The sequence below is a fragment of the Ptychodera flava genome, chromosome 5 (genome assembly GCF_041260155.1).
Source record: "Ptychodera flava strain L36383 chromosome 5, AS_Pfla_20210202, whole genome shotgun sequence".
In the NCBI taxonomy this organism is placed as follows: Eukaryota; Metazoa; Hemichordata; class Enteropneusta; family Ptychoderidae; genus Ptychodera; species Ptychodera flava.
In genome coordinates, this window is record NC_091932.1 from 43,109,326 (window position 1) to 43,120,611 (window position 11,286).

General features: G+C 39.1%; 1 protein-coding gene across 4 annotated transcripts; it reads left to right on the top strand.

Moving 5' to 3' along the window:
* Positions 1–4,507: 4,507 nt before the first annotated feature.
* Positions 4,508–9,807, top strand: LOC139134021 (uncharacterized). 4 transcript variants are annotated; one of them, XM_070700859.1, is made up of 5 exons: positions 4,508–4,711; positions 5,000–5,196; positions 5,954–6,186; positions 7,452–8,099; positions 8,697–9,807. In XM_070700859.1, exons 3-5 carry the CDS (start codon positions 5,991–5,993, stop codon positions 8,951–8,953), a joined length of 1,101 nt encoding a protein of 366 aa, XP_070556960.1. In that variant the 5' UTR covers positions 4,508–4,711; positions 5,000–5,196; positions 5,954–5,990; the 3' UTR covers positions 8,954–9,807. The 4 variants fall into 4 exon arrangements, with proteins under 4 accessions (XP_070556960.1, XP_070556957.1, XP_070556958.1 ...); XM_070700856.1 differs by lacking the exon at positions 4,508–4,711 and having other exon boundaries at positions 4,909–5,196; positions 8,697–9,079; XM_070700857.1 differs by lacking the exons at positions 4,508–4,711; positions 5,000–5,196 and adding an exon at positions 5,393–5,473 and having other exon boundaries at positions 8,697–9,079.
* The last annotated feature ends 1,479 nt before the right edge of the window (positions 9,808–11,286 follow it).

Below are 11,286 nucleotides of genomic sequence, written 5' to 3' on the forward strand. Positions count from 1 at the left end.
TCCATTGAAGTTTGTTATATTGCTAGCACAACAATGTCTGCCTCATCACCTCGCTATGGACTCTGAAAAGATAACAATAGTCTATTCATGACGTTTGTTGAGAAAACGGACAATAGCAGTCTCTTGTCTCTTTAAAATTCTTAAACAAACAGTCAGTATTAGAGGATACCGGCAAGTGCCCATAAGTGTGTGCGCCCTCTGCGTGAGTACAATGCAAGATGAACAGAGGCAGCATTGTTCACTTATAACATCAAGAATACTTACACGTAATTCTGCTAATATTGCTTTTGAAAACTTCCTATACCATTCTGTTAATATTGCTTTTGAAAAACTCCTACCATTCATCGGTTCCCTGGGGCAATTTTTACGTCAGCAGATTTTTAAGTGTGGTGAAAACGTCTTGAGGCTGCCCAAAAAGTATTCGAAGCACGGTTCCGAAGGGTTAAACATGTTTGTGAGCAATAAAGGCATTCGGGAAGCGTGTTACATTGTGGGTAATGGGTTCCATTCACATCAAGAAACCACAGACTGTCGTACGTTTCTACTGGCGGAGAATGTGCACACATTTAAAGTAAAATCATTGAGTTGTGGTAATTTTTTGCTTCTGAGCCGCCCTTACAGTAGAAAATGGGGACGTTACCATGTTCCCGGAGATTGAACAACCGATTACGTCTGATGTATAGGGTTATTAGAAGTACAGTCGCTACAATACACAGCAAGTACATAGCGAGCTTTGAGTCACGTAAAATATTGACTAAGAACTAGATACATATCCAACAGCTAAACATTGATTATGATCTATGAATATCGAACACAGTAGTAAGTGGTTTCAACTTTGGGACAGAATAGCATTTTGATAGGTTTTGCGTTTTTGCGTTCATGTCAAAGGTCAGTAAACATATTACATCATTCTCCAGACTGAGTAATCAAACTATGCTTGCTTTACTAACATGAACTAAGTGACGTAATTGCTGTTCGCCTTCAAAACTGACATCATGGGGGGGGGGGGCTTGAAGATCGTTCATAGAGCCTGTCAGGACTCATCATCAGAACGAATTAAAGCTCCGATAGACTTAGGCCTACCTTTTAAGGTATTATGCAGCATTTTTGTCATGAATCTGTTCTAAAAACTGCAGTAATTCTATTCCAAAAACCATGTTGAAATACCCCATATTCAACTATTCAATACTGCCTGTATGTGCATGTACACTTTCCAATGTTATAGTTGATAATTAAATTTTGATTTGAACAAGAACTCATATATAAAAGACAACATTGCTTATTATCAAACGTGTTCTGTTAGCGAGGATAATTCTTTGTATGGCAGTGCACCCTGGGAAAAAGAATGAAATATATGTACAAAACATGTGTTTCAGAGAATAAATATTATGAAAATATGAACAAAAATTACAACTACAATTACTTAAAAGCTGGTCACGGTGGTTTTTTTACGCAAGGAGAATGGATTTTAAATACTTTCATTGATGGCCAATTCGATCCTTTGGTCAACAGAAATCGCTGATTCAAGAATTCGAACAAGAAAGACACAAATAAAAAGGGGATTACTTTACAGTGTATCACTATTCTTATTACTTTAGGTTTGACGTTGCACTTCATTTATTGCATAATCCTTTGAGGAAACTGATTAAACTAGTTTGATACGATGATCCAGCGAGGATGCATAAAGGATGCCACCAGCAAGGATATGTACCGATGTCCTGCCAGGTCAAGACGAGCAATAGCTAAATTGTTATTTTCAATTTTTAAAAATTAAGGAATAAATAACGATGAAGATATTGCAAAGGGCTATCCAAGAACAAAAGTCACTATGCCTCGTCGATTGTAAAGACGGTTTTAACTGCATTTTTAAAATCAACAGAATAGCAAGCAATGTTTTGATTTCAGTGCAACTTACCAGATAGTTATGCTCGAGTTCGTCCTGTAGGAAGGTTAGTAATTATTTCACTTTCCTCGGGAAAACGTAAAACCATCCCCTTAAGAAATAAAAAAAACAAATCAGGGGTCACAGTAACACGATTGGAACTAATTTGGGATAATTTGAGTCTTCATATTTTTCAAATTTCTCAAAAGTATTAGATACCCTAAAGTTGAATATTGCAATATTACAATTTACTCATAAAAACATGTGTATAATTTAAAAGGAAAAGCATGAGCTTACATTTGCGGATGAAACCGACATTGCTTCACCATCCAGTTATCCCAACTTAGTTCCAATCGTGTTCACTGCAAAATTTGGTACTGGAGAGACAGAATACCCATGCAGTATTTTCTGACACTTGAAATTCAAAATGGCAGCCATTCCAGCGTTAAACTATGAGGAAAAACAAAATTCTCGATTGTCATGGAAACCTTAGTTCCTACGCATGTACTTCAAAATGAGGATCCGCAAGGGGTCGACCAAAAAAAAGTATAGCAAAATTTTGAGGGTTCGAAAATCTGCATGCCCCGAGGCGCGTTCTCAGGAACAGATATCTGGAATGACAAATATAAACTCAAAATGCAGACTATTTTGAAATATGTGGTGAAAACAAGGGTTTTAACGCCTTGGTTCTATTGAAATCGAACATGTATCTTTTCCTATCGATTGAAACTAGAGGAAATGGCGGCAATTTTGAATTTCAGATAGGCCTACCATTATATAAATTTGATATCACTTGCTTCTTTTCAAAAAAAAATTGTTTGGCACCCGATTATATTTTTATCCTTGATTGATTATGGGAGGGAAACAGTAGGATTCGTATCAACGAACGTTTTAAGTTCTCATGAGTGAAAAGTATATCAAGTTAGCTTGACATGAAATCATGCTTACCATAGAGAGTTCAAAATATTCGGTTATTCACATATTGTTTGCATTCGTTTCATTTATAAACTCTATCTAGATCAACAAAGACTCAAAGTATAGTACGGGTTGCGAACATTCGTGTATACTGTTCAACTTCCAGCGCGATCGAACCGAGCTTGGAAACACTGCGCATGTCTGTATGCTTCTGTGACAGAGAACAATTGCAGGAAATTGCAATGAGCATACAAGCAAGTTATCGCTTTGTAAAGTTCGAGTATATAACACGATGCATCCCTGGGACAGATTTGCGGAATCTCAATTTATTATATTCGTGTCTTGTCGCTGCTGTTTATCCCAAGAGTTCATACTTCTCTGTTTTAATTTCTGTAGATATAGGTTAGTGGGCTTACGCCTCTCCTCTTCGAAAAAAGATCACGATTGTCACCGCTATTGAAAGATGAGCTAAGGCTGGACTATAACACTGAATGGCAAATATACCCATCGCTAAGGACAATAGACGTTTACGGTATTTTTGCTCTTTCCTTAAAATTGGACATTGTATTCTCCAAGTAGAATCAGCACAGAGAATATCAGCCATTTTGAATGCCGAACAGATGTTAAAATATTCGCGTGATGACCCTTGATGATGATGATGACCCCTTTGTACTGCATGCTGACCCCTTGACCCTCGATATTTTATCATTGATTACAAGGGAGAAAACCCTGTTAAAAGTATGAACCGAAGTGTCAAAATGTCATTTTTCAGTTGCGTATTACCATAAGAATTCCGACATTCCTTGGCACGACACTACTCAAAGAACCAAGTCCCGCTCAAAAGTACACAAACAAGGTGCTCTATTATACAAACATAGACAAGTCCGTTTGTTGTCAGTCTGTCGTGATACCGTGAAGTACTTGGCAACCTGTTGACGCCAACTTCCCTACGTACTCAAAATAACTGTACTACGATAATGGCAGTCTACCATGTGTCAAAAATATGGCGTTTTTGGAAGTATTGCCGGCAGTGGTACAGAGTGTGTGTGCTCGAGTCGTATTCATTACAGTACTGGTTGTTATTCGGTGTCCGCCCATCAGTGTTCCCCACCCCCTCAATCCACAAGGAAAATTCTCCACTGCTTTTTCCCTGTCAATTGCCCTTCCAAACAAATGCATACTTCTCCTACCCGTCCGCTCGGCGTTTTCGACGTTGCCAGTTCCAACGTTGCGAACACTTCATATTGAAAATAAAAGCTTTGTTGACCGCCCCTGTAGTATTCCCCACAGCTATTTGTGTAAAATCTAATTCAGACAAGAAAATAATGAAAGCTGTCCGGCAAGCCTGGTTTACCCTTGCAGCTAAACTCTGTCGCTAACTAAAATCCGAGCTGTCAAAAACGACAAAAAATTATTCAAAGGAGATATTTAAGTCTTAGACAGGTATGAATGACTCGCGCACAGTCAAATTTATGCCTCGTCGAAATTCCCACGGGACAGACAGTTCATTAAATGATAACGTCTAAACTCTATAAGGCTGATAAGGGCACTCCACACGTCCGTGTGTGTCAATTCTGCGCAAGACAGCAAGTATTCTGTCTACCGTTCAGCATAATCAGCTTGGTTGTCAAGAATTCGTTTCGAAACCATAGTTCACACTGCCTCGGGACATCCAGTCTTATGCCGAGTGGAGTACATCCATCATACAGCGTACTTCATTATACGGGTTTCGGATAACAGAGTGAACTGAACGTTCTGTAAATTGGTGCAAGTCCGCTTTAATTCATCTGCAACTGTCTGACGAAAGACCTTTCTTGTCGCGCGAAACGAGTTGTCACAAGCACAAGACGCAATTTAATCGCCTTTAAAACTGCTTCGCCTTATACTTGTCTGTAATAACAGGTGAATGAAAAGGTGAGTAAAGTTTTTTTTTTCCTTGAAGCCAAACTTAAAATAGTTCAAGGACAGATTGATCGGGGTCATCACATACAGTGGCGAGATTTGTGGTCTTTGTGATATAAATGAATAGGTAGCTATGAGCAGTATTTTCACAATGATGGCAAAACATACATAAACATTAACCGTCAGTACCTGTTAGAGAATCTACTGTTTGTTGTGAAGGGCATCAATTTAACAGCACCGTGAACAGTCGCTGTTCACAATACTGAAGAGCTCACAGAGTTCGTCTTTGTTTTTATTAAGGCTGCGTGTCACTCCTTAATGATTAATGGTACTTCACTGTGAAGTTACGACCCATCAGAGAATGCTCAAGTTGCAGCGCAACATAATGACATGGCACTGAAAACACCATGAAGGCGTAAGAACAAAGTAAAGGAGGGTTGTGTTTAGTGCTGTTCTCCTCAATCGAAGTGTCTCCTTTTCATGCAGATAGACTAAAGGTAAGCCACATTTGTCTTCGACCCCTATTCAAGAATGCATGGGTAAAGTTCGAAATAGAAAGGTGACATCATACTTATACAATACAAAGTACATTATTTCAAATACTCAAAATCAAACACATTGTTTGTTAAGCGTCCACTTCATCATTTTCGAAACTTTTGAAGACTTTGGCAGGCTATCTCGAATTCTGTTTGTCGAGTATACGTAGTTCGCGGGATTTTGATTCACAGATCGCCAGGTGTACCGGAGTCTATGAAGATCGCTCAGGAATTGCAGGTGAATCGGCGTTCGTTCTGCCATCATGGACGCACGCTTAGTGTCTAAAATATGGCTGGGTGACATGTGTAGGCATATATTTTATAAACGTGCTTCTGGTAACAAGACTGAGCACGATGCTTGTTTAAATCACGAATTCATGGTTGCTAGTTGAATACCCCAGCCAAACACATGGTAGACAGGTGTGTGTTACTTATAATTTTTCTGTCGACTCGTAATCTTTCCTGTCACCATGAGTAATAATTAACATATCAATCTGTCGTATACTTATGGTGGTTGTATGAAATTTTAATGCATGGCGCTAACAGACAGTAACTGACTTGGAGCCAACGACTTCGATGAGGACTTTGAACTATGTCTGCAGGTCGTGGCCTGTAGAGGAGGTCAAGCAATTAAGACAAGCGCCCTCGGGTATTCGGTTACGTTCTGTTAGGTCTGCACGACCATTTGTTCTCACACTCATTATAAATTGTGTTTCAGCGGAGTGGTTTGAAAACAAGGACAACTACATAGACACATGATGTCCGCTGGAGTTTCGTCAGCTTGTACGGAAGGAGAGAAGGAATTGTCCAATGGTTGTCATGGAGCTATAAGCAAGGAAGGGAGTGTACCAGAAGGGGTCCTCCTCGATGTTGTTCGGCAAGCCGTGGACGCACGTGATCTCTTCATCCTGGACCTGACGGATAATTTCTTTGAAATCGGCGGGAATTTGGGTAAGTTGTAACATCAAGAATGGGTGACTTCGTCAAGCGAATATAAGTGAAATGAGAAGTGAAAGTGCTGTAAAATTTTTTTAGTAGCGAAAAATAGCAATGAAATTTCTGATGTCGTGACCCACGTATTTGATTACTGCTGGCCTTACATCATGCTACATGCCCATGATGGACGCCAGGGTATTGGTTTTTGAATATAAGAAAGCGACACTACTCGGTCACATTATCAACTAAAAAGTACAAGACTTTAAAAGTAATTGCTAAAAATTTTAATTTTTAACCATATCCTTTCTTCATTCATTTATTTGCCTGCTGTAATTTGAATAACAGCAGAAAACGTGCCTCTGTGACATTTTTCGGACACTAATTTTATGACGATAATTTTCCTGTCTCATGCTGTAAGTAAACTCACTTCTAGGCCTGTGGAATGGAGCACACGAAAGTTTTAGCTTGTTGCGGGAGTGAAATTCGAAAATTTTAGCTTAATTTTACCCATATAGTAAACAAAGGTTATTTAAATTTCAAATATTGGTAAATTTGTGTAGTTTGCCTCCCCAAACCAAAAATATGCGCGATGACTCCAGATTGTATTTTTGATCATCAAAGAGACTGTGTTTGAAGTTTTCTTGAGTAAAGTTTGAGAAAAAAACCAAACTTTCTGTTTCGAATCTCTCATTAACTTAATTTTTCGATATCCCAACATTTCTTGGGGCTTGTCGCTCAGCCTCAGAACAGGTCAGGCATATTAATTAAAACGTGATAAAACAGCAATTCTATCCGTGACATTGAAGGTAATCTTTCTTCTAAGTTTGGTACGTTCAAATCAGTGTAGTCGAACTATAATAATTCTTCACCCATCACGTGATGTCTGCTTTCCAATCGCATATTTCCCATGACATTTCCGCCAATCCAAAATTGTAAGGGATTATTCAAATTGTTAGATAATTATTAAACCTTAGATTCAATATATATAAATGATGATTCAATTGAAGGACAATATGTCGGCGGTTTAACGTAATTAAGCCAATATCATCCGTCGCTATTCGTTAATCATCCGTAAACTTCACTGAAATCACTGAGGTAAGATGGCATACGGTTTATTGTACAGAAATGCTGCATAAAATTTAGATACTGCGTCAACAATTTTGTAAAGTTTTAAATGAAATCACAGAACCGCGTCTTAGTTCCCTCATCCACAGAATGGAAACACTTTTAACTTATGCTGTACAGGCCACAAATAATGTGTCTTTCTTTTTCTTGTTTAGTGACTGCAGCCGTGGCCGTCAGAAAACTTCGTGAACGAGGATATGAAATAGAACTTGAACATTTCTGTGAAGCGTCAAACCTTTGTGAGGTTGTTGCTGGCATGCATCGGAAATATTACACTCCGTATGAACTAGTGTATGGAATAGAAAAGAAAAAAACGTGTGACGTAACCAGGACACATCTTCCACGTGATCATGACGTAGTTTCCTTTCTCGGCGCATCTAAACTTGAACTCAGTGAAGTTTTTGATTTTGCTCAAAGATTTCTCGTCAAAGTTGAACCCTTCGTGTTGGCATCAGACTTGGAAGAGGCGGACAAGAAAGTCTTCATCGCGTCTGCGCTGAGGGAATTGTTCAACAACTACGAGTGTCACTCGCTTTCATTTTTCATACGTCACAGGGAAAGTGGTGACGTCAGAGGAGTCATGTTGTCCGCAGACTTTTGTTATCAGTGTCATCCAAGTCACGAGGGAATACCTGTCCTCCCGTTGAGTGCTTACCTTCAAACACTGTTTTCTCTTGAAATGAAACACAGGAAAAACCTTGAGGTAACGTCTTCTGGATTAGTGGCATGTCAAGTCCTATCCGCCGTGGACATCATCGGAGATCCGGTCATTCAACTCTCGCTTCAGAGATCATTAATATCAGGTATGAATATCATTTTGAATGAGAAAGAAAGAATAATACCAGTAACTAATCGTCCTTTATGCCCTACAATGAAATCGGCATTCTTATTTACTGGAGTTCCTGCACTAACATATATTTCGTCACTTGTACGTTCTGCAGCAGGGCAATGCCGTACTGACTAAGTTGATTTTGAATTCCCGAAATGGTGCATCCATCTGGACAACTTAATGAATCCGTTACTATTCATGCTGTACGTCCTTCTTGAAGCATGTCGGTTCTTTTATTTTTATCATTTTATACTACTTGCTCGCTGATTGTCCCTCTCGTTACGATGTACTATTCTACCTATTTGTCAAACTTCACACTGACACGGTTCATATAAGACATGTATAGTTAGTTATCTTCAAATGTATGTACTTCTGAGACCGAAAACAGACACACAGACATAGACACAGACTGATTTCTACGAGGAATAACTCAGCAAATTTTCCATGTTTGAAACCGTTTCTGGTTCGTTTCTCGTTAAACGGTGTTGATATCGCTTAGTTTCAAAGTGGAAATCCTTTATTGCTTCATTTTATTTTCTACTATTCGAGATATGTTATGAATTTCTTACAGAGAGTATACAAACTGCCCGTCACCATGGTTACAAGAGACTCATTGGATTCCATGGAAACCCGCTGATACAGGAATGTGCGGCAGAAGCAGGATTTAAACCATTGGATGCGTCAGAACAGTTAAAAACGCTACAATTTAAGAAAACCAAACCACTTGCCAATATTAGACCTGCAAATTATAGGATCGTTGTCATGGCAACAGACCTACAGCAACAAGACAAAACTGATAGGAATGAGAATGTTAATGAACATTCATGATTTTTAGGGAATCCATGACTGACACAAGTTTGAAGAATTTAATGTTGCATGACTGTTTTCTACGACAGTTTGAGAAAGAATGTTTTTCAACCTAGCATTCATATCGGAAGGTTATCTATCATGAGAGGGGACATTCCGCCGCGGAAGAAGTGATCAACGACCGTGACGGTGGTGGTGATGACGACAACGATGTCGACGATAGATAAGTTTGAACTTGCTGACAATCCTTTGATTGAAAAGTGATAACTTCGAATACCTGTAGTAATTCCGTCATTTTATGGCGGGCGTCGTCAGGATCGTACTTAGTGATTCAGCTCGCAGTCGACGCAAGAGTCGAGTTACGCATAATGAGTGTACACGAACATGGCGAACAAAGATGGTGACGTACACAGCCACAAACGAACAGTCCGTAGACCGACCCTTCCAAAACATATTTTGTTATCTAGACACAAAGAAATACCTATCTGGAAAATTTAATAGATATTTCGGAGATTTACTAGCTTACCCAGTAAGATTTTTTATGACACGAGATTTCCTGGCAATAGATATCTAAGGATATTTTCAACAGTGGCGAGACAGCAGACCCACATGGCAACTGACTTTTTACATATTTTGATCACCAATTTTTTTTCAGAAGCTTTTTCACATTTTTCACAGATGTGTGCCCATTCCTTGCATTCAGATTGAAAAAAAATGTACTTTGATTATTCTTACTCTGACTCATTTTCAACGATTTGGTGAGCGGCCACAATGTTTTCTTTGATTTTAGTATCTATTGAACTGACACTACTAACGCGCTGACGTTGAATCAGTAAAAGCAAACTAAAGGTTCGCAAATCAAAGGAAGTAAACCGAAAAATACAAACAAAACCACTTTTACACTTTTTTCCGATTTCTTTCGTTCGTCAACATCGTCCGCCTTCGACCAGTCGTCATTTATGGACAAACACTCGCTGAAATATCACTTTCCTAGACCTCAATGACAACTTCCTGACTCGGTATTCTTTCTTTAACAGTCATGAAAACGGGAGTAAAGAAATATTTAGGAAATGAATATGATGGAAATGTTTTTTCTGATGCGATACTTTTACAGAAAACAATGAGACGAAGGGAACTGGTTTCATGATTTCCTTGCATGTTGTCCAGAGGCTCCTGTCATCATTTTATTTTGCCTTGAAGATTGGTGAGAACAGTGTTTCCCGAGTCCATGATATTTGGATCCACTGAAGTGACGTTTTAAATGCCTTAGATGGTGACGATTCAGTGCCATACAAATGATAATCTCTCCTCGTTCAGGTAGAATGCGCTTCAGGAGCTCAGAGATATATTCGGACTGTTTTTTTTTTCAATACTTCTACGATCTACCGCTTGTTTGAACTCATTTTGAAGCTCTTGGGACAGGGGAAATTTTCACAGTCTAGGGTTAACGCGGGGATGGCGGCCATTTTGAATTTCAAACAACGGTAAAAGTTAGGTAGTTTGTATCTCTGGCACCAAACTTTGCATTGTGACCCCTGCTTTAAATCGATTTTTTAAGAGAATGGTAGAAAGTTTCCTTGAGGAAAGTTTGAGCAAAAGTTTAAGTCTTTTACTTCCGAGGCGCGTATACTACCTTAAGTTGAGCTCCACTGCATTGGACAGCCTACACTTCTGAATCAATTTCTACAATATCTGACTGAATAACAAATTCAAAAAAGACAAGAGTAAGCAAAGCTTGATGAATAATAAATCTTAATAATATGAAATCTGTGAAGTCTTCAGAATCCACCAAGACCAAGATGACTTCTTACCATGTGAAAATACGTTAAATAATAAAGTAGCCGTCATCTTGATCGATATGACAAAAGAGAGGCGACAGAAAGTTAGGTCCACTCAATGGGGATAGCGAGCAATACATTCATTGATAGGTTATGATAAAGAACTATAACACACCTCATCCACAGTCTGTGTTCTAATTCGCCAATTGACAGTCACGTGGGATGCGTTCTTTTTGTGCTGATCCACGTAAACGACGTCATCAGGCATCATTTGTCGGAACTGTTGCCTGCCAGGCATCAGTTCCGAAAAATGATGCCCGCTGACGTCAAAAAAACATTGGCGCATGCGCGAACTGGAATGTAAACAAAGATGCCGTCTGCGGACGAGCGAAACGATAGTCGAGAAATTTCTCGGTTTATCCTACTTTCTGAAGAAGAAGTGAATGCTCTGGTTTCAAACAAGGACTCGAAACGAACGAAGACGATAATCAAAGGTGCATTGAACGTTTTGCAGAAGTATTGCGACCCTGTCGGCAAAAACTTTTTCTTGCTGAACCACTCCAACATATTACATCA

Coding starts and splice junctions, on each gene's coding strand:
- LOC139134021 (XM_070700859.1), top strand. CDS start 5,991: ATGATGTCCGCTGGAGTTTCGTCAGCTTGTACGGAAGGAGAGAAGGAA. Junction 6,187..7,451: donor TGAAATCGGCGGGAATTTGG/GTAAGTTGTAAC, acceptor TTTCTTGTTTAG/TGACTGCAGCCGTGGCCGTC. Junction 8,100..8,696: donor TCAGAGATCATTAATATCAG/GTATGAATATCA, acceptor AATTTCTTACAG/AGAGTATACAAACTGCCCGT.